A 20,486-nucleotide genomic window follows, 5' to 3' on the forward strand; every position below is an offset into this window, starting at 1 on the left:
TATACAGACGTTTTACTGAACATTGTTATCGGAGGAGCAGCGGCGCTGATCAAGCGCTTCAGGACGCGCAAGCGGGGAAAGCAAGCGGGAGCGCTCGTCAGACTCAGGAAGCGCGGATTTCGAACGCCGTTGCCTAGCATCCATCTCGCAAATCTCCGCTCTCTACCCAACAAAATGGACGAACTCCTTCTGCTCTCTCGGACAAATAAGGATTTCTCTCACTCTGCTGCTCTGTGTTTCACGGAAACCTGGCTGAATGACGCCATACCGGACAGCGCGCTCCATCTGCCGGGCTTTCAGCTGTTTAGAGCGGATCGCGACGCAGAATCAACGGGGAAATTGCGCGGCGGCGGGACATGCTTTTACATCAATGAACGGTGGTGTACAGATGTAATTTTATTAAAGAAGATGTGCTGTCCTGATCTAGAAACGCAGTTTATCAACTGCAAGCCGTTCTATTCGCCGCGGGAGTTTCACTCGTTCATTCTGGTTAGTGTTTACATCCCTCCTCAAGCGCAAGTAAGTCTGCCTTTACAGAAACTCGCTGATCAGATCACAGACACAGAACAACAACACCCGGACTCTGTTTTAATCATTCTTGGGGACTTTAATAAAGCCAATCTCTCCCGTGAACTGCCAAAATACAGACAGCATGTTACCTGTCCCACCAGAGACAGCAATATACTGGATCACTGTCTGGTTCATCTTATACCGACCTACAAGCAGAAACTTAAATCTGCTAAACCTGTAGTAAAGACTGTGAAGAGATGGACCAGCGAAACAGAGCAGGATTTACAATCTTGTTTTGACATCACAGACTGGAGCGTTTTTGAAGCTGCTACCACCGATTTGGACGAACTCACAGAGACTGTAACATCCTATATTAGTTTCTGTGAGGATATATGCATTCCTACCAGGACTTTTTTAACATTCAACAATGATAAGCCATGGTTTACAGTAAAACTCAGACACCTTCGTCAGGCCAAAGAGGATGCCTACAGAAATGGGGACAGGGTCTTGTACAATCAGGCCAGGAACACACTGAACAAAGAGATTAGAGTGGCTAAAAAGACCTACACTAAGAAGTTGGAAGACCAGTTTACTTCCAACGACTCTACTTCAGTTTGGAGAGGACTGAGAGCCATCACAAACTACAAGACACCATCCCCTTGCACTGAGGCTAATCAACGACTTGCTAACGACCTGAATGAGTTTTATTGTAGATTTGAAACCCCCAACACCCACTCTGACCATCTCCCTACACAACCATTAACACCTCCTGCAATCCCCCTCTCCATACCTCCTGCTCTTCAAATCTGTGAAGATGATGTGCGCCAGGTCTTCAAGAAAAACAAAAGAAGAAAAGCACCAGGCCCAGATGGCGTTACACCAGCCTGTCTGAAAATCTGTGCTGACCAGCTGGCCCCCATCTTTTCACAGATCTTCAACAGATCTCTGGAGTTGTGTGAAGTGCCTTCCTGCTTCAAACGCTCCACCATAATCCCCATTCCAAAGAAACCCAAGATAACAGGACTTAACGACTACAGACCTGTGGCTCTAACGTCTGTCGTCATGAAGTCGTTTGAAAAACTGGTTCTGGCTTATCTGAAGGACATCACTGGACCCTTACTGGACCCCCTGCAGTTTGCGTACCGAGCAAACAGGTCCGTGGATGATGCAATCAACATGGCATTGCACTTCATCCTGCAACATCTGGACAAAACAGGGACTTATGTGAGGATCCTGTTTGTGGACTTTAGTTCGGCTTTCAACACCATCATCCCAATCACCCTCCAGACCAAACTGACCCAGCTCTCTGTTCCTAGCTCTATCTGTCAGTGGATCACCAGCTTTCTGACAGATAGGCAACAGTTAGTGAGACTGGGGAAATTCATGTCAAACAGCTGCTCCACCAACACTGGTGCCCCTCAGGGATGTGTTCTCTCCCCTCTGCTCTTCTCCCTGTACACCAACGACTGCACCTCTACAGACCCCTCTGTCAAGCTCCTGAAGTTTGCAGACGACACTACAGTCATCGGCCTCATCCAGGACGGTGACGAGTCTGCTTACAGACAGGAGGTTGAGCAGCTGGCTGTCTGGTGCAGTCTTAACAACCTGGAGCTGAACACGCTCAAAACAGTGGAGATGACTGTGGACTTTAGGAGAAACCCCCCTGCACTTTCCCCACTCACCATCATGAACAGCACAGTGGCTGCAGTGGAGTCATTCAGATTCCTGAGAACCACCATCTCTCAGGACCTGAAGTGGGACAATCACATTGGCTCCATTGTGAAAAAAGCCCAACAAAGGTTGTATTTCCTTCGCCAGCTGAGGAAGTTTAACCTGCCACAGGAGCTGCTGAAACAGTTCTACTCAGCCGTCATTGAGTCAGTCCTGTGTACTTCAATTATTGTCTGGTTTGGTTCAGCTACAAAATCAGATATCAGAAGACTACAGAGAACTGTTCGGACTGCTGAAAGGATTATTGGTGCTCCCCTGCCCACCCTCCAAGAACTGTACACATCCAGAGTGAGGAAAAGGACTCAGAAAATCACTCTGGATCCCTCACATCCAAGTCACCCCATCTTTGAACTTTTGCCATCTGGCCGGCGCCTCAGAGCCGCAAATACAAGAACAGCAAGGCACAAGAATAGTTTCTTCCCCCAGGCAATCTACCTCATGAACAGTTAAATGTTTCCCACTTAAACTTATGCAAAAATGTGCAATATCCTTATATTTATTTGTTACCCCTCCATCCTAGAACATTCCTGCATCTCACTCAATCCTATTCCATTATCATTTATTGCACAATTGTTTATACACTTATTTATTTGCCAATTTGTAATTCTCCTGTAATTTTATTTTTTTTATTTATTTTTTTTATTTTATTTATTTTTTTGTCTGTGTGTTGTTGTCTCTGTTTACTGGAAGCTTATATCACTAAAACAAATTCCTTGTATGCGCAAGCATACTTGGCAATAAAGCTCTTTCTGATTCTGATTCTGAATGATCCAAAAGAGATCAATTCAGATGAAAAAAAAAGATGCTGCTTATTCTAATATGTATATTACTGATTGATTATTTTATCCCATTGACACATGGCATCTAATCATCCATTAACTGTTTGACCTTGTGCATGTAAATGAACTATAGGGAGTGGCAGAAATTACCTCACTGTCTCACCAGTAGATTTTGTAGAATGGCATACTGTACTGCCATAATTGAAATATAATAAAATAAAAATATGAAATAAATATTTAGAGTTGAAGCATTAAAATTACTAATAACAATAAATGAAACTTTAGTAGTAATGTAAAAAAAATATATAAATACATATAAAAACGACAAAGTACATTACAAATTAGTAAAAAAAGAAAAAAAATCCAAATTTAAAATGTAATGAATGCTTTATTGATTAAAAAATGTTAAACATTTGTTTCTTGAATTGTTGTCTGAATTATGATTAGCCTATTCTCCTCTTATACTTCTATGGCAGCTGATATTTATTTCAGTTAATTTGTCCTAGGCGAAACAGTTAGTGTAGTATGCTAGTGTGCTCTTCCAAATTCAGCCATTATATATTTAAACTGCCAGATTATTTTACGCACAGTTGTATTACATTTCCAAAATAACAGTCTGTATGTCGAAAAGGATATCCAGACTCCACTCACTGAATTGTAACATAGTGAAGTCATGTGAAAAATATCATAGCTGTTTGAAACATTTATGGTTGCTTACAGCACTATAATATAACACATAAATAAAACAATAATATGCAGTAGTTATACTGCATTGTATTCAGTAAGCAGTATGTATTCTAGTGTTCCATTTCAAATACAGGCTGGATCTCCATCTTAATATCTGCATCCATCTAGTTCTTTCCAGCTTTCCATTTAGTATTATGATTCTTTCATTATTAACTCCTATGCTCAAATCCAAACTCATATGACTTATTTGTCATTTCTCCTACTTCTTACTAGATTTTACATATTTTTTTCTCTCTCTCTTCATCACTGTGATCTGTGTGTCTGCCCGTTGGGTTTAGTGTTAAAGTCAATGAGAGAGGAAATTCAGTTTGTGCCTTCATAAGGAATGGTTGAGTTTAGGCCATCATTCTTTCTTCAATACAGTTTACAGATATAAGTTTTCAGATATAAGATTAAAGTTTTCTTTGATTTATGTTGCTATTTCACTCTGGATTTTTGTAAGAAATCTATAAATGCTTCTGGATTATGCTGCTCATACCTGCCGATCAGTATGGTGGTTTATCCAGTATAGCTGATGGTAGTATTAGGAATCAGCTTTAACTTCCTCTTCCTAAAGCTCTATACATATTTTAGATGGTGATGGGCAATAACCGTCCCCATAAATGCTCTACCATCCTCAAAAAAAACTATCTGTGTTACTAACTCCAGCTCTATACCGCTTTAAAGGCCATACAGCTCACATTCTTACCAGGGGTGAATTCACAACAGTACACCTTTTCATTTTCTGGCAGTGAAAGGTCATGCAGGGTGACTGTCAGGATGACACCTTTCTAAACTCAGTCAAGCAATAAAACTAACTGAGTTCCAGAGATTGAAACAATTTAATTCTATAGACAAAATTTTACTTTTTCAAGAGTCAGTATCTTTATTATTAATAAGCATTTGTTTTAGATATGCTACAGAATACAACGAGAAGGACTGAAATCTTAAAAAGTGCTGAGAAGAGAAATGCATTTTAAAATGGTAAGACATTGCTGCCCTCTGATGGTTATATGTGTGTAAGGAGCAAATTTACTACTGAAACATTCTTATCACACACAGTTTGAAGATGTGTCATTTGTTAGAGCTATAAATCTTTTTCCAAAGCTTTTGTTGGGGTTTTTGAGAAAATTTATGAAAATACAATGTTTATCCTATAAATGTTGTTAAAATATCTAATTATCACTGCATTTATTAGGCCTACTCCAAGAAAAGGTTAGGACCAATCCGTCCTGACTTGATGTTTCTCTCGTAGCAAAGATTGCACTTATATTACATGTGTATTCTGTTAGCCTATTTACATTTGCAAATATACTGCATTTTGTATTGATATTGTTACTTTTTTTATTTCACTTTGTAATGTTACTTTATTTTCTATTTTGTAAACATAAGTATTTGTACTACACTGCTGAAAAAAAAAAACAGTAGGACATTACATACATTCTAATGGTTTCCACTAAAAATACTATTACAAACATTACAAACCATCAACTATTAACCATTAAAAACTGTTTCCTGTAGTGTGTTTTGGGACATATACCATTAGAATTTAGTGGTTTAATCAAGACAAATTACCAGTAGAGCCCCACAGGGAACAGTTTCCATAAAAATTAAAAATAAAATAAAATAAAATAATAATAAATAAATAAATAAATAAATAAATTCCATTATAACCAGTAAAACCGTTTTGTGATAGTTTCTATTGTTTTTTGTTGTTGTTTGTTTTTTTTTTGTTTTTTTTTTCAGCATAATGTCAATGTATTTAATTTTGCACACATCATTTCTTAGCTGCCACTGCAGTTTTTTTCATGCTTATAAAGCACGTAAATTGAAAAATTACATTGAGAGATAGTAAATAACATTCAGAAAAGTCGCTTTCTATTTATTTTCTATTTGTTTCTTTAGGGTTTGCAATTTTTACAACACAGTGACCAACGTTTGTTTTGAAATACCGTTTAAAACCCTCATTTGTGTTGTAATTCTAGCAGCATGAACTAGAAAGCGGCTTGCTTGGGGCCAAATAATTGTTTAGTTATTTGTAACAAAAGTGGTGTAAAAGGCAATATACAAATATCTGCATAGTGATAAATAAACTTGGTTTGGTGATAAACTTGGCATAGTGATATACAAACAGGTTTGGTATAAAAAAAATAGAATATATATATATTATTCGTTAGGGTTTAGTTTTCTCTTTTATACAGTCTATGGTTTTCACATACAATAAGGCGGAACCTTTGTTCTTGTGTTTGTTTCCTTCGGATCGATTCTGATGTAACATGCTCATCTACACAAGCGCGACAAGATTGAACAAAAATAAATAGCCTATAGCACTCTCCTTTAACATCATTTGATATAGAGATATGAATTAGTTATTGTAATAATAATATAACAAATATGCCTTTACGTGAAGCGGTGCATTTCTGGACTCAGTGGTTTTGATAGAGGTTTATGAAGTTTTTCAGTCTAGTGAATGTAAGACCTTGAGATGATATCAGGCTTGCAGTAAGGTGTGTGTGTTCCACTCTTTTATATTTTGATTACAAGTTCTTAAAACTTGCCAAAAGGCAGCGCATGGATGACATGTGATATGTCTATTATCTACTTGAGAAATAAATGCTGATTTATCTGATTAAAAGTAATACAATTTCAATTCTGGATCCAAGTGGATAGATATGAACCATAGTTTTCAATTTAGTGTTTGAAAGATTTAAACTTAAGAAACCATCAAGAATGATTTCCTCGAACTAAAAATTCCAGTGAATGGATATGACACACGAACTGACTTCAAAAAGCAAAACATTGTCATCCTGAGTGAACTGATTTAACATGATGCTGAGGATAAAGGCATTGGCTCTGCTTCAGACACATATATCACATTATCCTTTAGTAGTTCGGAGAGTTCATCAACTGGCCTCCATCAAACATGTGTGTGTGCTCCCTGAGAGGAGGCGTCAGGGTCTTCTGTACCCCTTTAGCAGTCTGGAGGAGCACCTGTCCTCACAGGTCAGTCAGGAAGAATTCAAGATATTTCATCCCAGCTTGGAGGAACTCCGTCAGGCAGAGACACTGTTCACTCCCTCCTCTAAACACAGTATCGACTACTCTACCTCTGCAGTCCGGATAGACCATGTACCTCTTCTTAAACAGCCCGAGGTATGATAAGATTGTCTTTAATCATCATTTGAAATATGATTTCAGTTTACATCTGGGTTGTATGTTTATTTTAGCATTTTAATTCATTTAGATTGCTTTAATATATGAATATTACATTTATAATATTAATTTTAAATATTTGAAGTGGTGAGAACTACTGCACTAGACATTTCAAACTGTGTCTCAGGTTTGCTTGTGTGCATTGCAGGTGTGTTTTATGGGCAGAAGTAACGTGGGGAAGTCTTCTCTCATACGTGCCTTGTTCTCTCTTGTGCCGGAGGTAGATGTGCGAGTCTCTAAAACTCCAGTGAGTCTGTAAGTCATGGATGTTCTCTGCCATTCTGTCCTCCATGGTCAGAAATAACTACTTTATTTTCACACAGGGCCACACCAAAAAGCTAAATTTTTTCACTGTGGGAAAGGCGTTTACCCTTGTCGACATGCCAGGGTATGGACACAATGCCCCACGGGACTTTGTAGAGATGGTTGAACCGTACCTTCAAGAGCGTCACAAGTAGGTTGAAGTTGATACTGTTTTGTATTAGCTCACAATATTTCTTTTTGCATGCTTGTTTTTGAGTTTAGAAAGTAGTAGATGATAATGTTTGTGTCAGTATATATAAATGAGTGAAAGTGACGTGACATTCAGCCAAGTATGGTGACCCATACTCAGAATTCGTGCTCTGCATTTAACCCATCCGAAGTGCACACACACACAGAGCAGTGAACACACACACACACACTGTGAGCACACACCCGGAGCAGTGGGCAGCCATTTATGCTGCGGCGCCCGGGGAGCAGTTGGGGGTTCGATGCCTTGCTCAAGGGCACCTCAGTCGTGGTATTGAGGGTGGAGAGAGAACTGTACATGCACTCCCCCCACCTACAATTCCTGCCAGCCCGAGACGCGAACTCACAACCTTTCGATTGCGAGTCCGACTTCCCCCCCATTAGGCCACGACTTTCCCCCCATTAGGCCATGACTTCCCCCCCATTAGGCCACAACTTCCCCCCCATTAGGCCACGACTTCCCCCCTGAGTGACAGAATTCATAGTTTTTCTTTCTCTTTCGATTCTCTCATTTATGTGTCTTTAGTCTGGCGAGGACGTTCTTGCTGGTGGATGGAGGTGCAGGTCTGCAGAAGGTGGATTTGGTTGCTGTGGAGATGTGTGAGGAGTTCAATTTGCCTTATGTGGTGAGTGTTTGTCTCATGCTCTTACTGGGATTGTCCAGCAGGGGGCCTCAGAGTATTGTATGCCGTTTTCAACATCTCAGTCTAGAACAGTGGTTCTCAACCAGAGGGCCTCAGCATGATGACTTAAAACAAGACAAAATAAAGCATTAAGATAAACTAAAACTATATATATATATCTTGTTTTATTGAAGAACCAGGGTTACCAAAATGTTAATATATGAGGTAGCCTGATCTTAAAAGTGTGATTTCTACACCTAGATTAGTAATCACATGTTATTTAATAAAACCGTATAACTCCATGAACTTGAGATTTTTACAGTTTCACATTTGGTATAACAGTTGGAGTTCCAACTGTATTATTTGTAGCAAATAATATATAAAAAAAAAAAAATTATAATAAAAAATAAAGTTTTAAATTCGATCCAAACCACATTCATGAGTGATTTGGAATCCATTCAAAGTCTTTTTTTTTTTTTACTAAAATATACTTGTGTACTTTTCACAGTGAGAGAAAGTACCTTGTAATTGTGCTGAGGCGTCTGTCTTTACTGTGGCAGCAGATGTAGATACAACAGTCACTGACTAAACAGTCTAGAGGGGAGAAAAAACAGATCTGTTTTATTATCTTGTAAAATACCCATGTGGAGAGTCAGTCCTAAAGATTGAGTAAAAGAAAATCTGAATCGATTATAGTGTGAACTAAGCCAAAAGTACTTTTTCATTTTAAATGTTCACGCATCTTTGTCTTTTTCAAATGCACAATATTATTGTCTCTTCACTGGAAAGAATACATTATGTATTCTACATATATATATATGTGTGTGTGTGTGTGTGTGTGTGTGTGTGTGTGTGTGTGTGTGTGTGTGTGAGATGGCAAAAAATAACATTTTTTACCCCTCTGTCATGTTTTAGCTGGTGGTAACTAAAATAGACAGAACCCGACAGGGCGCTTTGCTGGCTCTTGCCCTACAACTTCGGGACTTTATCAAAAATCAAACCAGCCTGTGTTTCCCACAGCCATTTCTAGTGAGGTGAGATATGTAGACACACACTCTCTTTTGTAATTTCTTTATATGTAATAATGATAATGATTTTGCATCCAGTAAAGTTTAGACATAAACAGGGTTTAACTATGTGTCTTTCTTATCTATAAATACAGTCAGTGTTCAATAAATATGTATTTTCTTTAATAAAGGAACTTTACAACAAGCTGGAAAGTATAGAGACATAATGTGACTCCAATAATTCATAAACACACATTTGCTGAAGCACTATTATGTCAATTATGAAAAAAACTCATTTATGTTAGCCAGCTAAATAACATTATCTAGGTGTCAAATCAGCAGATTTGGTAAAAAAAATCAAATAAAAATAAACTAACAATGTTGAAAAATCACAGAAAATCAAACACTTATAAAGGTTTTCTATTTCAGATAAATGCATGTTCTTTTAAGCTTTACATTCATCATTGAATCCAGAAACAAATGTATCAAGATTTCCAAAAAAATTTAAAGGGTTAGTTCACCCTCACCCTCATGTCGTTCCGTGAGACCTCCGTTCATCTTCGGAACACAGTTTAAGATATTTTAGATTTAGTCGAGAGCTTTCTCTCCCTCCATTGAAAATGTATGTACGGTATTCTGTCCATGTACAGAAAGGTAAGAAAAACATCTTCAAAGTAGCCCATGTGCCATCAGAGGGTCAGTAAGAATTTGTTGAAGCATCGAAAAAAATTTTGGTCCAAAAATAACAAAAATTACAACTTTATTCAGAATTGTCTTCTCTTCCAGGTCTGTTGTGAGCGCATTCACAACACTGCAGTGACACTGCGTACGTGTTTTCTTTGTTATTGGGCGCACCAGAAAACACGTCAGCAGCATCGTACATCAACAGTCACAGGAGTCGCACTCACAACAGACTCGGAAGAGAAGACAATGCTGAAATAAGTCGTAATTGTTGTTATTTCGATGCTTCAAAAAATTCTAACTGACCCTCTGATCACATGGACTACTTTGATGTTACTTTGACAGTTTCAATGGAGGGACTGAGAGCTCTCTGACTAAATCTAAAATATCTTAAACTGTGTTCTGAAGATGAACGGAGGTCTTACTGGTTTGGAACGGAGGTTGAGTCATTAATGACATAATTTTCATTTTTGGATGGACTAACCCTTTAAAGAGAATATTAATCTAATAAGTTAAAAATAAAAGTTTATTGAGCAATGGCTGCTGAAAATGACACTACAGTGTGCGTGTGTTTGTGTGTGTGTTATAGTCTGCTTTTTGGCTACATTGGCCACATCAAGGATTGTTACAACATTACGGCTGCATTGGATTATTGTAAGGTGTTTGACATGTCATTGTGATGATGTGCGTATGAGCAGTGATGAGCTTGTGAAGGTACTCTTGATCACCAGCAATTAGATCAAATCTGTTATACGGATAAATTGGTGCTTCTGACTATAGTGCTTTTATAAAAATGAGGAAGGTTCTCTCTGTTAGATTATAAATGTTAATGTGGTCAGATGGTTATCAGCTTGCAGATAAGATAAGGCTAGGGGTTCTTCATTTGTATTTGTGTGTCAATACAGGAAGTCACTCTTCACAGATAAAGTGATAAGTAACGCACATGCAATTAACATTTTTTTTTCTCTCCCCTCTCTTCCTTGGACCTGCATGCAGTTCAGTTCAGTTCTCTGGGATTTATCTGCTCAGGTGTTTCATAGCACATGTTACAGGAAATCTACAGTTTAACGCTAAACAGTCATGAGTGTACCGCACTGCCTTTACACAAGTCGCAAAGACAAATCTGAGGACTGGACTCAATGTTATAAAACCAATTTGAAGATGATTGATTTAAACCATTGAATTGCTGAATCTATGTATTCTTTTCAAATGCAGATGCCAAAATAAGTGTATTAGTAGTTTCAGGATTCATGCAGCTGTGTATAAACTAGCTGAATGATCCAGGAATCAAATGTATGATTTAAAAACATTTATATTTTAGTGAGATTTTAGGGCATACCCCAAATGCACATTCCCGTCTGTTGCTGTTATTTGTTCTTCGAAATAAAATGGCAGAAGGTGTAGCTCTGAATGTTTGTGAGTGACTGTTCAACTTTAAATCTTGCTCATGCATTTGGAGATTAAACCAAAATGTATCAGCATGATCTGATCAGATCATGTTCCAGATCAGTTTTTCTGTTAGCACAATTACTGGAAACCGTGGCCTATTTGTAGAATGAGTTAATTACTGAGCCTGTATCCAAGTAAATGGGTTAAACCCAGTGAATGAATAACAGAACGACTTCTTACTCTTGAATTGAATCTCTCAGGGTCATTTCTTCTCCCTGGTTTGTTGTAAACCTAGTGTGCTGTGGTCAATGTCACACACTTTTCAGACATTACTCTTGCTAATTAATTGTGGTACAGCTGGGTTTTGTGATTCCACCCCAGTGTTAACAATCTTATTGCGTATTACAAGGTTATTGTCATTGATCTGACAAGTACAACACAGCTTGTTTTTCAGTTGCAGTTGCATAGACACTGTTCAATTTGCCAAATTCTCTAAACCAATACCATAACTACATTTAATTAATTTTTAATTAATTGTTTAACCGTAAGATTTCAAACATACTCTGAAAACCCTCATTGAAGAAGACACTCATGGTGATATCAATTTTAGTGTAATGAGGGCTTGGTATTTAACCCCAAAATGTCCATGCTAAGACTGTAAAAGAGCTTTATAACATCTTTTTTAATATTGTGGCTGAGAGTTAAAAGCCTTAAACAAGCTATTTTTGTTTCATTTTACCCTGTGAGAGCAGTATGTACCAATTTCATCAATGTACTTTGCTCCTAAGTGTCCTTACAGATGTTATACGGTTATATAAGCACCTCAAACTGTTCACTTTTTTTTTTAACTTTGTGAAAAGGTATATGTGTGTGTATTTGTATTGGGAAAAAAGTGAGTGAGGTAGCATACATTACTACAGTCATATCTCTAAAGTCTTTTAAAAAGAATCATACAGTTTATGAAATTTTTTTTCTTTTCGTCTGTGTGACGCACATACTGTTTTGGGTCATATAGGCATCATGTCTTTTCCACTCAGCAACAGCCACGGGTGTTGATGGTATAGGCCGGTATCTGGAGAAAAACAATAAAATTTAAGTGCCACAGTGTTATAAAATTGCAGGATGGTGCAATTGCATTTATTTTGTCTAAACGTTACTTGGACAATTACGTTGTTGTTTTTTCGCTCACTCTCTTTCTTTTATGTGTTGGCATTTGGACGCTGACCCCATAAAACATTTGCAGTAAGTTAATTATTTTTCAACATTTTTCCTCCGAATTTTATAGACCATAGGCTGATATTAAAGCTCTAAGAGACAGGTAAAAGTTCACTTTTTGTCACCTGGGATGCAGGAAAGGGAGAACTGAGGGTGAGAAAGAAGGTGTTACGGAAAATGTCTGGAATCTTAGCTCACTTTCTCAAATAAGCATCATCTCTGCAACGTCTCGATTGGAATCTACACCATCTGCCCCATAGGATCTGATTTTCTTTCTTTACCACTTCATTCAAACTCCCTTTTGTCAACATGTGTGCACCAGAGCCCACCTGCCCCATAAACGCCACCATCTGCACGGGCACGTCCTGCCTGGTGCCCCGTGATCCATTCAATGACATCCTGAACGTGGTGATGAGCACCACGCTTACCGTCATGCTGGCCTTGGTCATGTTTTCAATGGGTTGCACCGTCGAAGCAAGAAAGCTCTGGGGGCACATCCGCAGGCCCTGGGGCATTTTCATTGGTTTCCTATGCCAGTTTGGCATCATGCCTTTCACAGCCTTTGCACTTTCATTGATTTTCAACGTGCTTCCAGTCCAGGCTGTAGTCATCATCATCATGGGCTGTTGCCCTGGAGGTTCCAGCTCCAATGTTTTCTGCTACTGGCTCGATGGAGACATGGACCTAAGGTGAGACTATCGATCTGTTCACTTTCCGTTGTAATTATATAGCTTGTAACACTTTCTAGTTACTAGAAATAAATTCTGTAATGGCCAGCTGTTTTTAAACATGAAGTCTGTCTTTTTTAAATGCAGTAGTGTCATATGTTGTTTACTTTCACAGTTTTTATAAAATGTCTACTAGGCTGAACTAGAATTTTTTTTTTCTTGTATCTGCTTAATAAATTATATTTATAGATAGAACTAATGTTTCTAAAATTATGTAGAATTATACAGTTATTATTTTTTTAATATTTGTTTATTATTTTAGTATAATAATAACACAAGTAGGCCTATTGTGAATATAGTATATTTTAGCACGTTTTGCATACAGAAAATATTCAGTTTTTTTAATGCATTCCTTTTCTTTCTTTCTTTCTTTCTTTCTTTTTTTTTAGCATAACTAGACCCAAATTATTTGAAGGGCATTTGCAAATTGACTAGATTTATCATAATCCAATGATGCATGTTTACAAAGTTTATAGACAGAACGAGAATTTTTACACCACAGCTAAACACTGGTTTCTGCTGCCCATAGCATCAGCATGACAGCATGTTCTTCAATTCTGGCTCTGGGAATGATGCCTCTTTGTCTGCTCATCTATACCTCAGTCTGGACTTCAGGCGATGCTATCCAGATCCCTTATGAAAGCATCGGTAAACCGGCCTCAAATGACCTAAATACAAGACTTTCCATTTTATGTATTCGTTTGTACTTAAATGTCTTAAATTTAAGGGAAGTCGTGGCCTAATGGTTAGAGAGTCGGACTCCCAATCGAAAGGTTGTGAGTTCGAGTCCCGGGCCGGCAGGAATTGTGGGTGGGGGGAGTGCATGTACAGTTCTCTCTCCACCTTCAATACCACGACTTAGGTGCCCTTGAGCAAGGCATCGAACCCCCAACTGCTCCCCGGGCGCCGCAGCATAAATGGCTGCCCACTGCTCCGGGTGTGTGCTCACAGTGTGTGTGTGTGTTCACTGCTCTGTGTGTGTGCATTTCGGATGGGTTAAATGCAGAGCACAAATTCTGAGTATGGGTCACCATACTTGGCTGAATGTCACTTCACTTTCACTTTCTTTCACTTAAATGTTGCTGACAATCATTTCAGTAATCACACTAGTGAGTTTACTTGTCCCTGTTGGTCTCGGGATTTACACGAAACACAGGTGGCCCAAAGCAGCCAAAAAGATCCTCAAGGTAAGTTTTTGTTTCTGTGTTTAATATTGTAAACACTCATGCATGCCATGCAGCTTCACGCGTTTTTTGTTGTCCTATGTATAGGTGGGATCTGTGGTAGGAATCTTCCTCATCATCATCATTGCAGTCATAGGTGGTGTGCTTTATCAGTCCTCATGGACCATTTCTCCTTCGCTTTGGATCATCGGTACCATTTATCCATTTATTGGCTTTGGTCTGGGCTTTCTCCTGGCACGTTTTGTGGGACAACCTTGGTACAGGTGAAAATCTGTCTTCCCATAGATGATTTGCTGGGACAGTTAGAACACATACTCTGAAGGGTCAATAAATGTGGCAAAAAGTCTGAAAAAAATATGATGGTTTATTTCTCATGAATGCAGGTGCCGCACCATTGCTTTAGAAACAGGCATGCAGAACGCCCAGCTGGCCAGTACTATTACCCAGCTGTCCTTCAGTCCTGCGGAGCTTGAGCTCATGTTCGCTTTCCCCTTAATCTACAGTATCTTCCAACTGGTTGTAGCTGGGTTTGCAATAGGATGTAAGATGAAACTCTTGTTCACTCTGCATTTAACCATTGGAAATATGACATTTTGTTTGGGGAATCATAACATTCACTTTACTTTGAAAAGCTGATAACTCATATTATGATGATTTTTGATGTATTTGTAGTTTATTACACGATGAAGCGCTGTAGGCGGGGGACATCGGCGGAGGAGAATGGGGAAGGCACACAGAGCACAGTTGAGGATCAGGATATGCAGAATTATGCCTTGGAGAATGGTGGCTTTCACTGTGATGAGAATAGCAACACTGAGAATAAGGACAAAGGTACAAAGTTGTGAGCTAAACGTCATTCTGCTAACCTGTGTGACCGGAGCGGTCCACATTGACCTTCTGGAGGCATGAACTTTAAACAAGCTATTCCAGCTCAACCAGAGAGTGTGTCGATACACTCAACCCCAAAGTGGATGCATTTTCCTATGTTATAAAAACAAACCAAGAAAGCATTAAAATATGTTTTTACGATTAGTCTGCCAACAGGTTTATTAATACAAAGCTGTATTTTGACTGTGAATTGTGAGTTACGTTTTGTCTTTGGTTTGCAACTTTCAATTAATTTAAGAAAACAAACTACATATCCCAAGTAGGTTGAATGTAGGCTAATTTATTTAAATGTTACTTTGTATACACATAATTGTAATGGAACTTGCTTTTTAAATTATGTATGATAAATAAAAATGTATACTTTGTTTTTTTTTTTTTTTTACTATGTTTGAACAATGTGACTATTCCATGTACAGAGGATTTCTTTTTTTATTTTATTTTTTATAATTTTTTATAAAGCATTTAACTGCTTTAAATTACTTCTAAACATTACATCTAAACACTAACATAAACGTTGCTTACAATTTAGATTGTCATTTCATGCAGGGTGTTTTACGTTTTATTTTGTTGGGGATATTTATATGCAAAACACCATAAAAAAATTATATTCAAAAATGTGATGTCAGCTCTCGATCCTAGCAGATTTTAAACTGTAAAATTTCATGATTGCACTTCACCAGAAGCTAATTATATTGGCCATGTATTATACCCTACATGAGAGTAATTTTTATGAGAGTGCCCTTAAATCGGCTTATATAAAAAAATATCACACTTGTCACACTGCAGTTTCTCAGAAATTACTGAAATTTGATCAAATTCTGCTAAACCATAATCAGCTCAGAATGGCTAAATGAGCTTTCAGAACTTGAACCTAAAAGAGATAGTTCACCCAAAAATGTAAAGGTTGACAAAACTTCCCTTTAAGCCCTCATGTGTATGTGTTAATACCACAGAGAAATAAGGCAGCAGACTAAGAGCCACACATTCGTAGAATTTGGACACTGAAAAGGGAAGTTTAGTTTCTTATTCAAATGTTCTGACATGGTTAATTACCTCCAGTGAAAGAACGATTAAACCAAGATGAGAAGAATCATAAGCTGTAAAGATCACTGAGGAACTGAAGATGGTGTCTCTGTTCTCGCTCTACATACTGCTTCTGAAGACTTCATGGGTATGTTCTTGGCTTGCTGATAAATGCCTTTTCTACAGTGATGTGGAAGAGTTTCCTGTTGACACAACCTGTGCTGGAAAAACAAACATTGCTGAGTGCCATCATGTAACTAACATTAAAGAAGACCTGCGTGGACTTCCATCAAACTTACTTAACCTCTGCATTCAAATGGAACCAGACTTTCATGGTGCCTTGGCTCCAGACTCATTCTCACGCTTTGCTTCTTTGGAATACCTTGAAATTGTTGGATGTTTCTCAGAGATCCCCCCAGAGGCTTTTAATGGATTGACCAACGTAACTTCATTAAAATTGTCTTTCTTGTCTACAGAAATCTGCTGTGAGGTAGCTCTTGATTTCAGTCGCCTTTCCTCACTTAACCATTTGTCTCTTTCACAGTACAGTTTATCACCACTGGCACCAAATGTTTTTGAGATGATTCCTCTGCTGCAAAAATTAAAGATACTCAATGTGTGTTTGAAGAATATATCTGAGGTCATTTGTCGACTGGCAAAAGCAAACTCACTGAAGCTGTTTAAGTTAGAGGAATATGAGCTAAATAGACTTCATTACCCTAACTGCTCGGTGTTCAACATCTCTGACGGTTACATATCAACTGAGTTTGATATTGAAGAGGTACATTTTTATCTAGGAATAGTAGAGCATGTAGACCAGGGAGCTTTAAAAGCTTTGGGAAATCTCTATAGATTGTGCTTTGTTTCAAACACTGATTTCCTCAGAGAGATTTCTTTATTTGGGGTACATAAAATTCATCATTTGAGTGTAAGAGTGGATGTACTTAACATTGATGACTTGTGTACTGCAGCAAAGTCATATTCAGTTGAGTCTTTAGAAGTTCGTTATGAGACTATTAACTTGCCACCAACTCCTACTAATATCTCACATGGTTGTGATGACATTAAGGGAATTGTGCTCAAAGGTAACATATATGTGTATAAGACTGTAGATGTCTTGGATGTATATTCAGTCTTTCAGATTTTCAGAAATCTCACTCTTGTTAACATAATTAAGCATGTGCTCAGACCAAATGATTTCTTTTCTCTTTGTGCTTCATTTCCACAGACGGTCAAAAGTCTTTCTGTTATGATACTAAGCACAAATAACATAGATAAGATCATTTCCAACCAGTTTTATTGTTTTGCAGTTCTTGAAATTCTGGACTTATCCGTCAGTAACATTTCTAACATAGAAGATTTTGCATTCTTTGGATTACCCAAGTTAAAAGAGCTAAAACTCAGTAGCAATAAGTTATCTTACATTTATCAACATGCATTCAGTGGTTTATATGGACTTATGGTCTTAGATCTCCAAGAAAATCCTATAATTCATATTGAACCGGAATCATTTGGAGATCTGATTAACCTTAGTGCACTTCTGTTGGGAGATCTGAACTTCCCACCTGCTGTGACATTGATCACACTGCATTTTTCTGATATATTTGGAATCATTCCATATAATTTAAGTAATGTTTTCATTAGTTCAGGCTTGAGACCAATGCAGCTTGTGGTCAGGAACAATGCTACACTGGGTCAGGGTCTAAACGTCCACATTAAAGGTGAATATGTGACCGTTGAGGGCTGCAACAGTTCACTCTTGACATATGTAGACACCCTTAAGATAAATGCAGCATATATGAACTGTGGAAATGAATTCATTGGGAAATATGTAAGATCGGTCGTCAATCTGGAATTTCAGTCAGTGTTCTCAGACGGTATTGGAGACTTGGCTGTAATCAATCAACTTGTTCATTTAAAAACCCTAAAACTAGAAAACATTGACTTGACGAAGCAGCCGAACCTGGCCACAATGTTTCACAATCTGACAAAACTCCAGACGCTGATCCTGACAAACTGCAGAATGTTCTTTCTGGATGGAAGTCTGACCAAAGACTTAAAAGCATTGACAGGTCTAGTACTTATTCCCAAAGATAACATCAATGTTCTTCAAAACTTGGTGGAACATCTCACTAGTTTGAAGTACCTCCATCTTCTGGGCTTGGGTCTGTACTGCAACTGTGATAATGCGTGGCTGGTCTCATGGGCGAAGGACAACAGGAAGGTGCAGGTTGCCATGTTCAAGCCCACCATGATAGAACTGCAGTGCTTGACTGACAATGGAATCGACCACCTTAACTTTGTTGATTATTCCAAAACCTGTTTATTTGACATCGAATTTGTGTTCTTCACCTCCACCTCTGGCTTTTTGTGTATTTTTATTACTGTGGTACTGTCATATAAGTTTTCAGGCCAATATATTGCGCCATTCTATCACATCGCCCGTGGATGGTTACGAGAGGCTTTGCATGTGAACAGTAAACACCAGTACCGCTACGATGTTTTTGTGTCTTACAGCAGTAAGGACGAGAATTGGGTCATGGAGGAACTTCTTCCAAACTTAGAGCAGCGGGGACCTCCATTTTTGCGTCTCTGCCTTCATAGTCGGGACTTTCAATTGGGACAAGACATTGTGGAAAACATCACAGACAGCATCTATGCAAGTCGCCGGACTCTTTGTCTCATCAGTCGCAACTACATCCATAGCAACTGGTGTTCTTTAGAGATGCAGCTGGCCACCTACCGGCTCCAAGTTGAACACAGGGACATTCTTATCCTGGTCTTCCTAGAAATTATTCCGTCTCGCTTGCTATCCTCCCATCATAGATTGGCCCGGCTGGTAAAAACTAGAACCTATCTAGACTGGCCACGGGAGCCTGAGATGCATGAGGCATTCTGGGACAGGTTGTGGTGTAAACTGAGCTCCAATAAAACAAACTAAACTTCATTTCTGTATACTGTATAGTTCCAAAAGAAAAAGAAAAAAACTAAACCAAGCTTTCTAGCTTCTTTCTTAAAAATAATTTTAAATATATGTACACACGTTACGACTATTTTGTAATGCATTTGCTTTTTATAATATGCTTTAATAAACCTGGTATAACATCAAATGTGATTCACTGTGCAAACATGGTAATATTTGCCTTTTGCAGTCATTTCACATCTAAAACATTTAGTGCACTTTAAGCAGACATAAACTGATGTTTGGATTGACTACTGAAAATTCCCTTTTCTAAATAATCTCCACCACAGACTATTTATGCATGTGCTGAACAGATATGTACATTAGGTATTTTTGTTCATGTGTTTATGCAAATTAGTTTCAGTTCATGTTTTCAGATGTGTTTCCTAGAACACATTCCTTATAATGGGGTGCGAATGTATCATTTATATAGAGTACATTTGAAATAAGTATGGTTTTTATCTCCTTAGGAATTGTTGAATTCCATCATGAATCCAATTATATTATAAGAACCATTTAGGGCAGGGATCACAAAACTCAGTCCTGGAGTCCTGCAGAGTTTAGCTCCAACACTAATCAAGCAAACCTGAACCAGCTAATTAAGGTCTTAAAATTCCAGGCAGGTGTGTTGAGGCAAGCTGGAGCTAAACTCTGTATGCCCTCCAGGACCAAGATTGGTGACTCCTGATTTAGGTAAACAACAACAACAACAACAGCTAAAAACAAAAAACACTGCTCAGAGTACACACATTTCCTTTTGACTACAGGTTTATTCACTTAATTTATTTTACTCGATTGTCACATCCCATTCAGCAGAGGTCATTGGGAAACAACTTAATTTTTTAATCCAAAATTAAACATTATTTCTGTACAAAATTAAAATTGTGCAGAAAATGTCACATGCACATTTGGTCTGTGAGTCTGTGAAACCTTTTTTTCCCCAGCTCCAGGTACCTTTTTGTTTCCTTACACCTCTACTTTTGAGGATTGTTGCTGTGGCCTGCAGGTACTGTGTTTCACTTAAACAAAGTCTTTAAATGGTCTAGAAGGTCTAGAACACATCCTAGAACACGTAGTTCTGTACCTGGCAGTTCTGTAGCATGTCATTAAGAATCCGTGGTGACATAGAGTTCTGCCTTCTCTTGTAGGAAGTCGTGGCCTAGTGGTTAGAGAGTTTGACTCTGTGGGTTTGAGTCTCGGGCCGACAATACCACAACTGGGGTGCCCTTGAGCAAGGCACTGAACCCCCAACTGCTCCCAGGGCATCGCTGCATAAATAGCTGCCCACTGCTCCGGGTGTGTGTTCACAGTTTATGT

General features: G+C 38.3%; 3 protein-coding genes across 3 annotated transcripts; all 3 read left to right on the top strand.

Annotated features, from left to right (window-relative positions):
* Positions 1 to 6,016: 6,016 nt before the first annotated feature.
* gtpbp8 (GTP binding protein 8 (putative)) lies at positions 6,017 to 11,183 on the top strand. Its single transcript, XM_059561972.1, has 6 exons — positions 6,017 to 6,899; positions 7,108 to 7,206; positions 7,283 to 7,413; positions 7,996 to 8,095; positions 9,008 to 9,126; positions 10,777 to 11,183. The coding sequence occupies exons 1-6, from the start codon at positions 6,573 to 6,575 to the stop codon at positions 10,862 to 10,864; spliced, it is 864 nt and encodes a 287-aa protein (XP_059417955.1). The 5' UTR covers positions 6,017 to 6,572; the 3' UTR covers positions 10,865 to 11,183.
* Positions 11,184 to 12,322: 1,139 nt separating this feature from the next.
* LOC132152948 (ileal sodium/bile acid cotransporter-like) lies at positions 12,323 to 15,497 on the top strand. The gene is made up of 6 exons (XM_059561971.1): positions 12,323 to 13,073; positions 13,642 to 13,760; positions 14,211 to 14,299; positions 14,384 to 14,559; positions 14,680 to 14,837; positions 14,969 to 15,497. The coding sequence occupies exons 1-6, from the start codon at positions 12,694 to 12,696 to the stop codon at positions 15,139 to 15,141; spliced, it is 1,095 nt and encodes a 364-aa protein (XP_059417954.1). The 5' UTR covers positions 12,323 to 12,693; the 3' UTR covers positions 15,142 to 15,497.
* Positions 15,498 to 16,123: 626 nt separating this feature from the next.
* LOC132152451 (toll-like receptor 13) lies at positions 16,124 to 19,197 on the top strand. The gene has a single exon (XM_059561209.1). The coding sequence runs from the start codon at positions 16,308 to 16,310 to the stop codon at positions 19,146 to 19,148; it is 2,841 nt and encodes a 946-aa protein (XP_059417192.1). The 5' UTR covers positions 16,124 to 16,307; the 3' UTR covers positions 19,149 to 19,197.
* The last annotated feature ends 1,289 nt before the right edge of the window (positions 19,198 to 20,486 follow it).

The sequence above is a fragment of the Carassius carassius genome, chromosome 11 (assembly GCF_963082965.1).
Source record: "Carassius carassius chromosome 11, fCarCar2.1, whole genome shotgun sequence".
Lineage (NCBI taxonomy): Eukaryota > Metazoa > Chordata > Actinopteri > Cypriniformes > Cyprinidae > Carassius > Carassius carassius.